At 36.9% G+C, this 17,613-nt stretch overlaps 1 protein-coding gene across 1 annotated transcript in view; it reads left to right on the plus strand.

Moving 5' to 3' along the window:
- PPME1 (protein phosphatase methylesterase 1) overlaps positions 1 to 17,613 on the plus strand; it is an 88,584-nt gene that overhangs the window by 59,055 nt on the left and 11,916 nt on the right. Inside the window, exons 4-9 of the mRNA XM_041730438.1 lie at positions 238 to 295; positions 757 to 808; positions 5,838 to 5,992; positions 7,351 to 7,441; positions 11,229 to 11,294; positions 14,713 to 14,836. Coding sequence (XP_041586372.1) covers positions 238 to 295; positions 757 to 808; positions 5,838 to 5,992; positions 7,351 to 7,441; positions 11,229 to 11,294; positions 14,713 to 14,836 — 546 coding nt within the window. The remainder of the gene's footprint in view (positions 1 to 237; positions 296 to 756; positions 809 to 5,837; positions 5,993 to 7,350; positions 7,442 to 11,228; positions 11,295 to 14,712; positions 14,837 to 17,613) is intronic.

The following is a 17,613-nucleotide window of genomic DNA, read 5'->3' on the forward strand; positions in this document are numbered from 1 at the left end:
CATATGGTCAGTGATAATGTGTGGCAAGCATGACAAAATGTATAAACTTGTTGAATCATTGTGTTATACACCTGAAACTAATGTAACATTGTATGTCAGCTATACTCAAATTTTAAAAAAAGTGAAACATCTTTCTTTGCTTACTTTGAGATTCTGGAATTCTGATGGCAGTTCATTCAACAAAGTTATCATTGGTAATGGAGAAGATTTGCTAACACAGACTTTCCTTCTTTCTAGGCGGCAATCATTAGTAGGGTTCAATGTAGGATTGTGGCTTTAGATCTTCGAGGTCATGGTGAGTGATTTTCTTAATTAGTCACTGACTTAATGATATATATGCCAACTTCTTTGAGTAGTGTTAAATGTTATGAATTTCAATATGGCCATTACGAATAACCTGGTTTATTCCATTTGGGCTCTTTGAGGGAAGTCCTAGTTTCTATAAGATATTTTATAAATACACACACTTAAATATGTTGTTGTTTAGCTAAAAAAAAAATGTCCTTTGATGTAACCAAATTCTGATGCTAGTGATGTATAAGGAATGTGCAAAGTCTTTGCTAGGCTACTGAAATTACATCCTCCTTGGGGTAGCCAACTATAAAGATGCATCTTAACATAGAAAATACTAAACCCATCAAACACAATTATAAAGTCTGCATTTCATTCCAAAAAATGAGATTTTTGAGAGAGAATTCTCTTGCTTTTATAATTCCTATCATTGGGAATTTTATTTCTTAAATATTTTCTTTTTAGGTGAAACAAAAGTCAAGAATTCTGAAGACCTATCTGCAGAAACAATGGCAAAGTAAGTAATGTAATATTGTTTATACATCACCTGGCTTCCATTACCATCAAAAAAGTTGTATAACTATTGCTCTCCTGGTGAGGTTGTTGGACAATAATTAACATAGAGAAAATTTTACTACTGTTGTTTTTCCTCTGTATTTAGTGTCTCCTTAGTATTTAATCTTGAAAGAAACCTTCATCTTTCTTGATATATTCAGTGTTATAGTCATCGTATAAAGCACTTGGAAATTCTCTGAGTTTGTGTTGCCTTTTGCAAAGTTTTCTTCTGTTTGACAGAGTTGAATATAATCTAGATATCGATTGGGAGCTTATTCTTGGAAAAGTGGTTATATGTAAGATCTACCCTGTAAGATCTTACGGTGTCCTGCCCACGTTCTTTGGGCAACTTCCCAGTAAGACAAGAACAAGATATTAAAGAATAATTAATTATACCCTGGACCTCAAAGTATAAGATAGTGATAGTATACACAATGGCCCTAAACCTGATCACTCATTAGAATCACCTAAAAAGTGATTAAAATAACAGATAATTTGGCCTTATCCCATTTCTCCTGAATTAGTGCTTCTACCAGGGAGACCTGGGCATTTATTTATATTTTGATAAGGCTCTATAAAGAAATCTTATACAGCTAGTTCTTGACTGGTGTTTGGGAACCACTGACCTATATTGTAAACAAGATTCTTTTAATTATTTTATTTTAATTATCCATATTATTAATTCTGTAGTGTATTTTTTTTTATAACGAATGAGGAAACAAACTCCGATTGATTGAGGTCACACAGTTAATAGAACATAACTGTGATCATTCAGCTATAGTGCTTGGCAGAGAGAGAAAGAAATAACAATATATGATACCATTCCATTCAATGAACATATTCCTGAGAAACCATGAAAAGAGAGCTAAGAATCTGTTCTCTCAGTTGTTCCTAATACCTTTGTAATGTGAGAACAATAAAGCCCCAAATAAACAAGTATGTTTATACCTATAAAAAGATTGTGAATAATTTTTAAGGATTTAAAGGGTTTCCTGACTGTTGATAAAAAAGTGAGATCTATCATCTAAGTGGCCAGGCTGCTAAAGAGTTATGATGGCTTGGATGATGTCCTACAAGAATTTGAATTCTGCAACAAAAATATTGAGGGTGGTTCCAGAGATCCGCTATACAACATAGTGCCTGTACTTAAGTGCCAGCTTACCAAATTATATACATTAATTATTTAAAGATGTTATTTATTTATTCATGAGAGAGAGAGAGACAGACAGACAGACACACAGGCAGAGGGAGAAGCAGGTTCCATGCAGAGAGCCCGATGTGGGACTCGATCCCAGGTCTCCAGGATCATGCCCTGGGTTGCAGGCGACGCTAAACCTCTGAGCCACCCAGGCTGCCCAATATACATTAATTATTTACCCTTTTTTGTATACCAAATTTACCCAGTAAGGCTAGGGGAAAAATTGGACATGGGGATGGTGTGCTGGAGAAGCCACCTGTGCTGCAAGATTTGGGCCATAGGGAAGCTGTGTGTGCTGTAAGGCTTCCCATGCTGCAGGACCTGGGTGCTAGAGGAACGCAAGCTTCAGGAGCTTGTAGAGTAGTATTGCACATGAATCAGGAGCAAAATCTCTTTCTGCAGTGTCTCCCTTGCACCGTCTACTGTTGAAGTTTAACATCATGCCAACTGGAAAACAAAAAATATGTAAAGACCTCAGATCCAGTTTTGGAGAACATGCAATAATGGGTGAATTGGAGCTGAGAGATAATAAGTTGATAACGTTTAACAGAAGTTAAAAAGAAAATAGGTAATTAAAACTATCTAGAATGATGAAGATGATCACCAAGAATCAAAAGAGCCAATAATTTGGATTCTTGTGAAATAGTAAAAGCAATAAAACATTTATATGATTTCTGAATTTCGTCACTCTGAAACAGAAATCTCAAAATGGGCATATTTAATAGATAATTAATGGGATTTTCACATAGTACTGATAGCACAATTTTTACCTTGTGTATCAACTTTAGAACTTCAACCCTGCGTAAAATGTAATCCCACAGAAGTAGAAGAACCAACAGTTGAGTACAGGTTGCTCTGATACTCTTTTTCTGTTACGTCTGTGATATGCTATATTGCTTCTCAGGAAATGAACCCGGTATTAATAAGCATGATAGAATCTCCTTATAAAGCATCTGCCAAAATTGGTATATCCAGTTATAGGCTAGCTTTATAGATAACATCTGCTACTTTATTTTTCTGGAACTTCAGAACAAGTCTCAAGGTACTAATCTTGGTAGTCTGGCTAGCGTTAATAATAAATTCCTCCTGGTAGTAAATGATCAAGTGATCATAACCACCTTTTTACCTGGATGAAATATACCTTTCCTAGGTTTATTTTTTTTTAATTTTTTAAAATTTATTTATGATAGTCACACAGAGAGAGAGAGAGAGAGAGGCAGAGACACAGGCAGAGGGAGAAGCAGGCTCCATGCACCGGGAGCCCGTGTGGGATTTGATCCTGGGTCTCCAGGATCGCGCCCTAGGCCAAAGGCAGGCGCCAAACCGCTGCGCCACCCAGGGATCCCCTTTCCTAGGTTTAGATACATTATGGAGTTGGTTTGGTTTTGTTGTTGTTATTGTTTTTCAAGATTTTATTTATTTATTCATGAGAGACACAGAGACAGACAAAGAGAGGCAGAGATACAGGCAGAGGGAGAAGCAGGCTCCATGCAGGGAGCCTGATATGGGACTCGATCCTGGGAGTCCGGGATCACGCCCTGAGCCAAAGGCAGACGCTCAACCACTGAGCCACCCGGCGTCCCTCAGACCCTGTCCACCTTCATGCATGAAGCAGATATCACAGAACTCAGTTACTGAGCATCTTAAGGAGACCTGTACTTAGATCATCTTCTGTGGCATCCTTTTACTTTATTACAGCTATTACTAATCAAAAGTTTTAGCTTTAAATTTAACTCCAAAGGAACTATTACTTTTTTCACTTATAAAATTAGATGGGGCCTCATCTCCCATTCAGATTGTCTGCAGATGCCACAGCTACCCTATTCACATCTATAATTGTTGTATGAGGTTTTTTAAGATTAATTTCTTCTGAAATTAATGGCATTTACCTTTGCCATTCTGAATACTCTGAAAACAATATTCAAAAGGCTGTGTTCCTACATCCACATCTGCTATATTTGGGTAACATTATGTGGGTGCTTGAGGTATGTAATAACACCCAGCAAGACAAAACTGTCTTTTGAAGTTAACTGACTCAGCCACGCCCAAAAGAAGACAGTAGAGCCAGTAGTCTCTAAAAACATACCATGCCTACTTATTGCTGTAGCAAAGAGGGTCTATATGCAAATCAAACCCAAGTTTCTCCTTCAGTTCTCATTTTCAAAACTTTAAGGTTTGATTTTGTTAAATCCACTCATAATTAAAGACTACAACAGAAGCCAATAAAAATTAGCTCTAGGGCAGCCCGGGTAGTTCAGCGGTTTAGCACTGCCTTCAGCCCAGGGCATGATCCTGGAGACCGGGAATCGAGTCCCACCCACAACAGGCTCTCTGCATGGAGCCTGCTTCTCCCTCTGCCTGTGTCTCTGCCTCTCTCTCTCTCTCTCTCTCTCTCTCCGTCTCTTATAAATGAATAAATAAAAATCTTAAAAAATATTAGCTCAGAACATCTCCTTTCATAGAACATTGTACTTAATTTATGTTCATACTTCAAATAACTTTAATGACAAATTATAAGTAATGGTTAACAATTGTATAGCATTTACACTTTTCAAAGTAGTTTTCATTCACTGTTTCAGTTAATCTTCAAGGCAATCTGGAATCATACATATATGTGATAATAAAAATATATGTATATTTTTATATACATATATTTTTTTTTAGTAAATCACATTTTTATCTTCATTTTATAGGTGTTGAAACTCTGGAAATTAAATAATTCAAGTCTACATAATAAAAAATAAATCAGGGGATCCCTGGGTGGCGCAGCGGTTTGGCGCCTGCCTTTGGCCCAGGGCGCGATCCTGGAGACCCGGGATCGAATCCTACGTCGGGCTCCCGGTGCATGGAGCCTGCTTCTCCCTCTGCCTGTGTCTCTGCCTCTCTCTCTCTGTGACTATCATAAATAAATTAAAAATTTAAAAAAATAAAATAAAGAGATTAAAAAAAATTTTTTAAAAATAAATAAATAAAAAATAAATCAGGACTGCAATTCATCTTGTGACTCTAAACTTTACTACATTATAATGCCTAATAAAATTGTTTTATAGTTGGGGAAACTGAGGTGTCGAGTGCTTAAATTATTTTTCCAGTTTCAATCTTAGGTTTAAGATAAGGGTATATGTAGGGGATCCTTGGGTGGCTCAACGGTTTAGTGCCTGCCTTCCGCCCAGGGTGTTATCCTGGAGTCCCGGGATCGAGTCCCACATCAGGCTCCCTGCATGGAGCCTGCTTCTCCCTCTGCCTCTGTCTCTACCTCTCTCTCTCTCTCTCTCTTTCTCTCTCTCTGTCTCTCATAAATAAATAAATAAAATCATTAAAAAAGGGGGGGGGTATATGTAATTTTACTAAACCTATGGAACAGTGAAAGTATGATGTAAATGAAAATCAGAAAATTTGGATTCTTGGGGTGCCTGGATGGCTCAGTTGGTTAAGCCACCGACTCTTGATTTTGGCTTAGGTCATGATCTTAAGGTCATGGGATTGAGCTCTCTGTCTGGTTCTACACTCAGGGAGTCGGCTGCTTCTCCCTCTGGCCCTCCTGCTCACACTCTCTCTCTCAAATAAATAAATCAATCTTAAGAAAATCAATCTTAAGAAAAGAAAAAGAAAATTGTAGATACTGGGGGGCATATTAAGAGATTTACATAGGCACATTTGCAAGATGGCCCAGTAGAGCTTTATAGTATTAGGACTTTTATTTACAGACCAAAGGAAGGAGTGAGGAAAGAAAACAATTTGTACAGTGTTGACAGAGAGCATTCTCAGCTTTTTTTTTTTTTCCTCTTTGCAGGGATGTTGGCAATGTGGTTGAAGCCATGTATGGGGACCTCCCTCCTCCAATTATGCTGATTGGACATAGTATGGGTGGTGCAATTGCAGTCCACACAGCATCATGCAACCTGGTGCCAAGCCTCCTGGGTCTCTGTATGATTGATGTTGTAGAAGGTAAGTTTCCTAATACTGACCAAATCAGAAATCTTTGATTTATGAGAGACATGCTATAGTCAATTATTATTATCTTTTTTTCATTTATTGTTGATTTCTACTCATCTTGAACTATGTCCCTCTGCCTTTATATATTTTTTGTTACTTTGTGGCAAAGGCATTCCTAAGGGGTTTTTTTGTATATTTTTTATTGCCAACATATAGTATAATACCCAGCGCTCATCCTGTCAAGTTCCCCCCTCAGTGCCCCTCACCCAGTCACCCCATCCCCCTGCCCACCTCCCCTTCCACTACCCCTTGTTCGTTTCCCAGAGTTAGGAGTCTCTCATGTTTTGTCACCCTATTATTTTTCCCACCCATTTTCTCTCCTTTCCCCTATAATCCCTTTCACTATTACTAAGTATTTTTTTTAGTTGACATATAACTTTTTATTAGTTTCAGGTATATAACATAATGATTCAATATATGTATATACTGTGAAATGATAACCACAGTATGTGTAGTTAACATCTATCACAACACATAATTACAAATTTTTTTCTTGTGATGAGCACTTTTAAGATCTACTCTCTCAAATATACAGTACAGGGGTGCCTGGATGACTCAGTTGGTTAAGTGGCTGACTCTTGGTTTCGGCTCAGATCATGATCTCAAGGTCATGAGATTGAGCCTCCTGTAGGGTTCTGTGCTTAGCTCAGAGTCTGCTTGAGATTCTCTGCCTCTCCTTCTGCCTCTCCCTCCACTCACATGCACTTGCTCGCTCGCTCTCTCAAATAAATAAATAAATAAATAAATAAATAAATAAATAAATAAATAAAATCTTTAAAAAAACAATATATGATACAGTATTTTTAACTCTAGTCACTGTACTGTACATTACATCATCAAGACTTTTTTATTTATAACTGGAAGTTTGTACTTTTGGGCCCATTTCACCCACACCCCACATTATGTAATTATTTTCCATATCATCAAAAACTCTTTGTAAATCTTTTGTGGATGCATAATTTTTCAATTATATGTATGTATGTTCCATAATTTTATTTAACATTTAAAAAGAAGCTGCCATGTCTTTTATGGTCCAGCCTCAGAAGTCACACTTGTGTAAACTTGTGTAAATCAGCCCGTATTCATTGTGGGAAGACTACACAAGGGAATGAATACCAAGAGGCAAAAGTCACTAGAGGCCATCTTGGAAGCTGGTGTCAGTCTTATGAATTTTCTTAAGCTGCATCTTTTTTCCTCAAAACATCACTGACTTCTACTATCATTGAGGGCAGATGTACACAGTTAACCCAGTAAGTGTAAATGCTTAGAATATGTATGTGCTATAGTTAAAATATTTGTTTAACATCTAGGTACAGCCATGGATGCCCTTAATAGCATGCAGAATTTCTTACGTGGTCGTCCTAAAACCTTCAAGTCTTTAGAGAATGCCATTGAATGGAGGTAACCTACAAGTCTTTATTGTCTGTATTTTAAATGTTAGATTGTAGCTGTTCTTTATCATCAGTTCAGGCACCAAGTTCAAAGAAATAGTTCAGTTTCCAAACCTTAGCTTTATTATTATATCATGTGTGGAAACATTGAGGTAAAAAGCAGAATTTTTAAAAATATTTTAAATGTTTCCTGCTTGGCCCAGTTATCTAAAATCCATCCTTTTTCTAATACACTATAGTACCCCCTAGAATTTTAATAATTATGGATCATCTGCTATCTAGCTATTTCCATCTCTGAGGTAAGAGTTTGGACTAAATGAGCCTCTAGGCCTTTTCTACTTCTGATGCTTCATGGTTCTGGATTCACTTTCTGTGTTCCAGAGAAAATGGGGAAGAAACAGAAAAGATGAGCATAGGTTCCTTTTTTCATTTTTTATTTGGGTTTTGGGTAAATAAAAACCCTTTGGATAGTTAGTTTTCATAAAAATCACTGACAAAATTGGCTATGGCTTCCACTTAAGTAAAGGCTGTTTTGTCATTGATTATTTTATTAATTCAATCAATTATTTGATTAAATATTTATTAATCACTTTGTGCTAAAGGTCGAAATTTCAGAAATCAGTAAAACACTGTCCCTCCCCCAAGGAAATCAGTCTTAGGATAAAATATCTTTAGTATCCTGTCTTCCTACCTATTCTTCAAAATCAACTCTAGTTCCTTTTCCAGAACCCTTTCTCCAACTCCTCCAAACCACTCAGATCACTCCCTTGATCAAATTGCTAGAGATCTCTGTCTGTATTGTATTTGTACTGTTTACCTCTTATGTCTTCTAATCCTCCCCTAAAATATATGCCCATGTTGTTAATATTCATGTCTGTCTTAATCCTTTTCCTGCGTCATAAGGGCGGAAGCTATTCTGTTTCTGTTGTACTTTCATATAGCACACAGCATACTGCTGGCTGCCTTAGCAGCAGAACATACCTGTTCTTTGAATCAGAGATATCAAGTGGAAATGAAGGATCTGGTAAATATATCCTATGTAGATTTTCTAAGACAGAGAGGGTCTCATGCCAAATATGGCTTGCCGAAATGATGTTTGTATTTGGTGAGGTTGTTTCTATTTCCTGTTGTTCACACTACTGAGATGCATGATTCCTGTTTCTCAGAAGCACCAAAGATCGCTCCCTCTTTGGCAGCTACAGCATTTCAGAATGCAGTCGCTGCCAGTTCAGCATGTACCTCAGATACTTTGCCTTCTTCCCCAGTAACATCTAGTGAGAGTATGATTCCAAATAACTTTTTAAATTTATTCAGTAAACTCTTTTTTTTTTTTTTTTTTTTTAGTACCTACGAGGGGTGTTAGTACCTGATTCAAGAAGTGGGGATGAATCAGGCTTAGTTTCTATCATCAGAAAACTGGGAATATAAACAAGTAAATATGCAAACACAACACAATGAAGGAAGCACAGGAATTCTGGAAGATAGATACTTAATCCAGCATTGCGGTCATGGTGGACCTTCTCTGAAAAGAGATAGAGTCCTTATTCTAGAGGCAGATGTGGAATAGGATGAGGTTTCTATTTGTTGTATGTTAAAATGTTTTGGGTACTTTGAGAGCCGTTGATTTTTAGAACCCACTTCCTGAGCCTGAGATTCAGAAAGAATACAATGAAGTATTTTATAATCTTGTTTTATACTCTGCTGGATATCTGAATCAAGTTCATGACTCATGGCTATTGTGGCTATTCCAGATGAAAAAAAAAAGATGTTGAAATACAAAGCCAACTTGTTTAATTCAGTAAGAATTTAAAGCAAAGTGAATCTCCACTTACTTCTACTTTCTTGGTAATCCTAATGAGAGGCAGTAGGTTATTGTCATAAGAAGCTTAGGCTTTGAAGTTGGACAGATAAGGATTTGCACTTTGCTTTCACCACCCTGGCTGCTCTGAGTAGAACACTAGGGGGAGAAGTAGAGAGTGTGTGTGATAATGGAAGTAGGAAATTGGTTAAGAGGCAATTGTAATAGTATAGGAGAATAATGATGGTACGCATAGATTAGAATGGTTACAGAGGAATTAATATGTCATATTTGGAATGTATTTTGAAGGTAGAACTGACAGGACTTCCTTATGGGTTAGATGTCAGGAGAGAAGAGGGGGCAGGAGGTGGCACAGCATTCATAAATGACTTCTAGGTTTTTAGCCAAAGCAATTGGGTGGATGGTAAAAATAAAGAGAAGTAGATTTAGGAGCAGGTAAAGGGTCAGGGAATCAGGATTTTTGTTTGGATAAGCTCAAATGCTTATTGTACATCTAAGTGGAAATGTTAAGTAAATATTTGTATACTTGTTTGAAGAGATTGAGCTAGAGATAAATTGGAGAATCATTATTGAATAGATAATATTTAAGAAAAAAAGATTCCTTTAAGATAACTTTGTTTTTACAATAACTTTTTTGAGAAATTTTGTTAAATAGGAGAGCAAAGAAGTAGGGTAGTATCTAGTAGTGAATGTGGAGTTGAGAATGTTTTTAAAAGCTGTTTTATATTATCCACTAGAGAAAAAAAAATGATAACCCATAGGATAACTATAGGAAGCAAGGTCCTCATAAGCAAGAGGAGATGGGAACCAGTGCCCAAGGTTAGTCTTGAATAGGAACAGAGGTGTATCATATATTGAATAGTCATCAAGTCAGGGTTTATAATTATAAATACTGGTATATTTGTAGATCCTGTAGATTCAGTTGGTAGTCAAAAAATGAAGTAATCATTCTGTGTCTGTTTATCACTAAAATAAGAAGGTCATTATCTCAGGGGGTTGTCCGTTAAAATTTTACATGATTTTTTAAGCTAAAAATTTAGATTTAAAGAAATGTGTTTTGGTGGCCTGCTTCAGATATTGTTTCCAGTTCTCCCTGGGACATGTAGCCATTCTACTTAGCCCTTAGGCATACATAGGTAGATAACTCTGAGAGAACTAATCTGTTAAAATAGCATCTAAGCTCCTGAACTCTATATCATGGCGCAGAAGGCCCTCTAGGAGCTCGTCGCTGCCCACCTATCCCTTTCTCCTATTTACACTCCTTTTTGGTTCTCTCCTGCTTCTCCTTGTACTCTGTCCTCTGAAATCTTCATCCTAGGGCAGCCCGGGTGGCTCAGCGGTTTAGCGCTGCCTTACAGCCCAGGGCGTGATCCTGGGGACCCGGGATCGAGTCCCACATCAGGCTCCCTGCATGGAGCCTGCTTCTCCCTCTCCCTGTGTCTCTGCCTCTCTCTCTCTCTCCGTCTCTCATGAATAAATAAATAAAATCTTTAAAAAAAAAAATCTTCATCCTACTGACTCTTCCAAAACATAGTGCCTTTGTTCACAAGGTGCTCTCTGACCACCTTCTTTTCTCTTCCACCTAACTTCTTTTCTCCTTGGTTTTAGGCAGGACATTTGGGAAGCTTTCTTTAACCTCTTCTTTCAGGATAAAGTGATTCTTTTGAATCTTGCCTTTATTAAAACAATCTAATCTGTTTGTTTTTCTTTCTTCCCACTGAGTTAGGTGCTTCTTGAGCACATAGTACCTTCCTGGTAAATGTTTGCAGAACTGAAATGGCTTGAATGTCTACTTAATTTTTACTACTTGGCTTATAGCCATAATCAGGTAGGAGGCAGTGGTAATCTCCATAATAAGCTGTATTGGTAAACACAGCTTTATAATAGGTTTCACAGAATCTGCAGAATTATTCATTTGACCTTATGCATGATAAGATGGATGCTGAATAACCTCCTCTCTCCCTTTTCACTTTTCTAGTGTTAAGAGTGGTCAGATTCGAAATTTGGAGTCAGCCCGTGTCTCAATGGTTGGCCAAGTCAAACAGTAAGTCTTATTTTTCTCCATTGGGCTGTTAGAGACTGAAACATGGGTCTTCAGTCCCTAATAGCCTGAAACATGGTGAGGGATATACAGATTGCTTTTTGTTATACACCTGTCTTACCATCCTAACTGCCTTTATTAACTTAGATGATTTCAACAAATGAGCTCAGTTGGGCTAGTTGGATAGCTTTTCTTTTCTTTTTCTTTTTATGAAGAAATCTCAAAGCCTGTAGAATACAGGATTACCTTATTAATGCAACTCTGGACATTTAAAGGTGAAGAATCCCAGAGAATGGACATTAAAAATTAAGTGTCCACTTTAGTCCTGGAAGCTATGATTTTATTCTGGTAATGGTCTCATTCTTTTTTTTTTTTTTTTTTAATTGGTCTTGTTCTTAAGCCAAATCTGATTGTGAGGAAGTCACAGTATAAAACTTTAGCATAGCCTGAGTGAAAGCCAGATTCTAAGGCTGAACTAAGATTATTTAGTCCAGCTAATCTTGGATAGGGTTACATGAGTCCTGAGTATTGCTATGCAGTCACAAAATAAACTTTAGATGAATTGAGAATATGTTGCCCAGCAGAATAGATGGAGAATGCAAAAGCTGATGAAAATGATAGTGGCATTACTGAATGCCTGCTATTTGCAAGGCATTGTACCAGGTATTTTATATACATGCTCTCATTTTTAAAATCTTATATTATGGGAATTTTCAAACATACAAAAGTAGAATAATACAATGAACCCCAATGTACACATTGCCTTTTTCAACAGGTACTTACTTACTCATGGCCAGTCTTATTTCATCTGTGCCTCTTTATTTTCCCCTAAGCACAAAATATTTTGAAATAAATTCCAAGATTTCAGTGTTCTCTAAACGGTCAATACACTTTAAACACAATCACAGTACCAGTATCATACCTTAAAAAATTAATAATTCCTTGATATCATCAGATGTCTATTCAGTATTCACATTTCTGATTGTCCTACAGATAATTTTTTTATAGTTCAAATCAGAATTACAGAATTTTATAGTTCACAGAATTACATAGTAATTGGCTGATATATCTCTTAAGTATCTTTTAATTTATAGGTTCCACTTATGTATTTTTTCCTTGGAATTTATTTGTTGAAGATACCTGGTTGTTTGCCCTGTAGAATTTCCTACAATCTGAATTTGCTGATTCCTGAAGGTGTAATTTAACATGTTACTTTCTTCACTATATTGTCTGTAATTTATTAGTTAGATCGAGAGATTTGATCACGTTCAGGTTTGTTTGTTGTTATTTTGGCTTTTTATTAGTTAACAAGAATAGGTATACTGCCTTTAGGAAGCATGTAATGTCTGGTTGCCCCCCTTTTTTTTTTTTTGAGTGTTGATAGCCATAAATGATTATTAACTGGATTCATTAATTCATGTGCACTATCTCATTTGATCTTTACAATACCTCTTTAAGATAAGTATTGTTTTAGAGGTGAGAAAATGGAAGTTCAGAAAGGTAAAGTGGCTTTCCCAGAATCACACAGCTAGTGAATGACAGCTCAGATTCAGTCTCCTGTGTATTTGACTTCTGGGCCTATATTATGGACTTTATGCTTAAATGTTCAATCTGAGTAATATCTAGCAGACACAGTGTAGTCTTTGAATAAGCTATGAGACTGCCTGCTTTTCAGTGCCCAAATATTTTGAGATCTGATTTGTTGAAGCAGTGGTAAAGCATTTTGTGAGGAAGTTATATGGCTTGTATTCAGGTAGTTCAGCAATTTAAAAAATTTTACTTAGTATGTAAATTTAAGTATATCTTCTCTTAATATGTAAACTTATGTATATAGTGTGTGTTTTATTTTTTTTTTAATTTTATTTATTTATGATAGGCACACAGTGAGAGAGAGAGAGAGAGAGAGGCAGAGACACAGGCAGAGGGAGAAGCAGGCTCCATGCACCCGGAGCCCGACGTGGGATTCGATCCTGAGTCTCCAGGATCGCGCCCTGGGCCAAAGGCAGGCGCCAAACCGCTGCGCCACCCAGGGATCCCTATAGTGTGTGTTTTAATTGTCACCTAGATATCATGTGGAACCTTCCTGCCCTTCTTGATCTAGGTGAAATTCTCTTGAATTTCCTAATCCATAGCTGTGGAAATCCAAAGCGCAAGTTGTTTCTGTTATACTACCTTGATCTTAGATGTGAAACTTGACACCTTAAGTCCCATAGAAAACCCCCACCTGACAAAACATTTCATGAACACACCACTTTACTGAGACTGATAGAGGAGACAAGGAAGGACAAGTTATCACTGTTAAAAATCCACCATTGAAGTTTCACTGACCCTTCAATTTATCCCAGTCTCTTTTTATCTTGCCTCTTCTCTCTCCTCTTCTCCCTTCTCTCTCCCTTTCAAGGGCAAAATAACAAATTCTTTATCATGCAGAACAGAACTTGGCACTAGCTGCTACCTAGGTTCTTGGGATTTTTACCTTTAATATTGCCAGTGTATTTTTTCCAGCAAGTTCTTTCTAAAAGGAATTATGGTATCAACTGTTCATATAGGAATATTTTCTACCTAATTATATAATAGAGATTTTTCTTTTAGAGGAAAAAAAACAACAGTAATTGATTGGATCAGATGTTCTAATCTCCAAGGTTCAGCTGGCTCTGGTTATTGTAATTATCAGTTTCTATCAGCTAATTGAAAGTAGGGGCATTTTACCAAGCTGTTTGAGCCTTATTCTACTGGAAGCAGGGTACAGTAGAAAAGTACTATGCTTTCAAGTTAATTAAGCCTGGATTTGCCTTCCAGCCTCATCTGCTAATGAGCAAGGTGATCCTGGACATTTTTTTTTTTTTACTTTTCAGGGCTACTTCATAGGATTATTATGTGGATTATATAAGATAGTATATATATTGTCACCATGCCACAGGAAATGATTATTCCCTTCTGTGGGTCAGTATTGGTGCAAGAACTGGAAACCAGCCTTTGAAATATAGTCCATGACCATGACCATGACCTTCCACAGCCCTGATCTATTTCTGCACATTTTAAAATGCACATTGTTCACATCCTCCTTCTCCCAGAAGCATTGTTAAGTTTTAACTGACATTTGATTGTAAAGACTGTAAGTATCGGGATCCCTGGGTGGCGCAGCGGTTTGGCGCCTGCCTTTGGCCCAGGGTGCGATCCTGAAGACCCGGGATCGAATCCCACGTCAGGCTCCCGGTGCATGGAGCCTGCTTCTCCCTCTGCCTGTGTCTCTGCCTCTCTCTCTCTCTCTCTGTGACTATCATAAATAAATAAAAATTTAAAAAAAAAAGAAAAAAATTAAAAAAAAAAAAGACTGTAAGTATCAGTATCTCTGAGATAATTGTGTATAAAAAAGAGATGAGATGTGTGATGGAACTTTAAAAAAAAACAACCCACCTAGGTGTGAAGGAATTACAAGTCCAGAAGGCTCAAAATCTATAGTAGAAGGAATCATAGAGGAAGAAGAAGAAGACGAAGAAGGAAGTGAGTCTGTAAACAAGAGGAAAAAGGAAGATGACATGGAGGTGAGTGAAAACTGGTATTCTTGGAAGGATGGGGCAATGAATGGTTCAGAGTGTGTGGGGGTGCGGAAGGGGAGGTGACATGTTCTTTTTGTTCACCATTAGATATTTTAGGGGGTGAAGATCTTATCATCATAGATATTTAGGTTAACTATAAAATATAAGGCACTTGTTGATAGCTCTGACAAACTGAAACATAAACTTACAGTTATATACCCTACCCTTAAACAGACTGCTCTCTCATCAGATTCTTTCCCATGATGGTACTTCTGTTCCTATGGTTTATCTCATGAGAAAAATCTGATTTCTTACTTTCTATGCTAAACCCATCAGATCTTACTCATCTTTCAAGGTGGATCTCTTTGGAGAAGTTTTCTGACCTCATTTTTACATCAGTCTATCTCCAGTATAGCGCTGAATCTGTATAACATAACTTAGCATTTTCTTTTTTGAAGTTGTGGCTAAGTCATAGAATTAATTTTCATAAACCACATCCTAAGATACTATGGTCTCCTGTAATCATTCCTAGAATATTGATTCAGTGTCCTCTAATTGCACAAGAATTGTCACCCAGCAAAAATAACCTGTGTATTTTGAGCACAGGAACTAATGTTCTATATGAATTTCCCTCAGCATTTAGGTTGGGGGTGGTGTGCTTCACAAGTGTTCTGTGCATACTTGTTGAACACTTGATCTGGGGATAGTAGTGGGAAAGGGTGTTTTTTTTGGGAAATGGTTAGTGAGCATGAGCAGCAGACTTTCTGGGATGTATTATAAACATCTTACAAATGGCAAGTAATCAACTTGTTGTACACCAGATATTCCTTGATGTTTGGAGATGCTACTAATAGCAAGGAGGAGAAGACAATTGACGCTTGAACAATACGGGGCTTATGGACACTGACACCGTGCCCTCCCCCACCCCCCACACACACTGTCAAAAATCCAACTCTAAGTTTTGGAGCACTTGGGTGGCTCAGTTGGTGTCCAACTCTTGATTTCAGCTCAAGTCATGATCTTAGGGTAAGAGATTGAGCCCTACATGGGGCCCCGTGCTGGGCATGGAGCCTGCTTAGAATTGTTCCTCTCCTGCTCCTCTGCGCACACCCCCACTCACCGTGCACACGCATACAATCTCAAAGAAAACCTCAAACCAACTATAACTTTTGACTCAAAAACTTAATTACTAATAGCCTACTGTTGGCCAGAAGCCTTACCAATAATATAATTAGTTGATTAATACATAATTTGTATATTTATATGTATTAAATACTGTATTCTTATAATAAAGTAGCTAGACAAAAGGAAATATTCTTAAGAAAATCACAAGGAAGAGAAAATACATTTATAGTACTGTTTCCAAATTCATGTGTGAATGGACCTGCACAGTCCAAACCTATATTGTTTAAGCATCAACTGTACATTTTTTTAAACAGAATTTTTAATTTAATGAAGATCTTTTTGTCGTCCTTAAGATCAATAAGTAATTCTGTGTACCTCTTCGAAATTTATAAAAATATAAACAGTGCATGATTAATTTGCCCTCCATACATTCTGTGAGGTGAGATCTTTTCTCCCATGTTAACAGTGTAGAAATTGAGACTCGGAGATGAAGAGACTTGCCCAAGGTAACGAAGTAATATTTAGTAGATCTAAGATTCTGATACAAACTGTCAATTACTTTTTTGCCTTTTATGTACTGGGAGCTATACTAAGTATATCACATTTATCATCCCTAGTTCTCATTTTAGCTCTTCATTGTAGATGCAGTTACAACTCAGGTACAGTTACTTGCCTACAGACACCTATAATGTTGGTGCTGAAACATACCCAGATCCTCTGGTTTTTAATTCCTGCTTATTTTTTCCTTGTAAGTTAATTATATCTCAATAAAGAAAAAGTAAAATTATGGAGAAAATATTAATAATGCAAATTAAACTTAACAACTACAACAACAAAGTCACAACTTCTAAAGCATGGTAGCCAGGGGCCATTTAGAGCCCATTAGCCCTTAGAGATGTCTCTGTTATAATATAATATAAAAAGTTTGAAATGATCCTGATACATATGTAAGAGTTCTGTTGCATTCATTTTGCTGTGTAAAAGAAGACAAGATATATATTGGCAGTGGGGAGTGATATCTAATACAAAATGATTAAAAGGGAAACTTTAACCTTTGGTCATTTATTCTTTAAAGGAATAAACTTCAGTTGTCTAGGAGGTATTCCTTTATGCATCAGTCTCTCTTTTTAAACTGCTTTATTGAAAAGTAACTCACCCAAAGTATACAATTCAGTGATTGCTAGTAATCACAGAGTTGTTCAACCATCACAATGATCTAATTTTGGAACATTTTCATCACTTTTTTTTAAAAAAGTCATACCTGTGTGCAATCATTTCCTCTTTCTCCCCAACATTCCCAGCCCTAAGCATCCACACTAATCCACCTTCTGTCTCTATAGATTTGCCTCATCTGGACATTTCATATAAATGGAATCATAAATACATAGTCTTGTGACTGGCTTCTTTTACCTTAGCATAATATTTTCAAGGTTCATCTATGTTGTAGCATGTATCAGCACTTCATTCCTATTTATGGCTAATATTCCTTTGTATAGGTAGACCACATTTTTTATCCAGACTCATCAGTTAGTGGACATTTAGATTGTTTTCACTTTTTTGTCTGTTTTGAATAATGCTGGTATGAACATTTGTGTACAAATTTTTATGTTGGCATAGGTTTTTATTTTTCTTGGGTATACACCTACAAGTGGAATTGC

The sequence above is a fragment of the Vulpes lagopus genome, chromosome 15 (genome assembly GCF_018345385.1).
Source record: "Vulpes lagopus strain Blue_001 chromosome 15, ASM1834538v1, whole genome shotgun sequence".
Lineage (NCBI taxonomy): Eukaryota > Metazoa > Chordata > Mammalia > Carnivora > Canidae > Vulpes > Vulpes lagopus.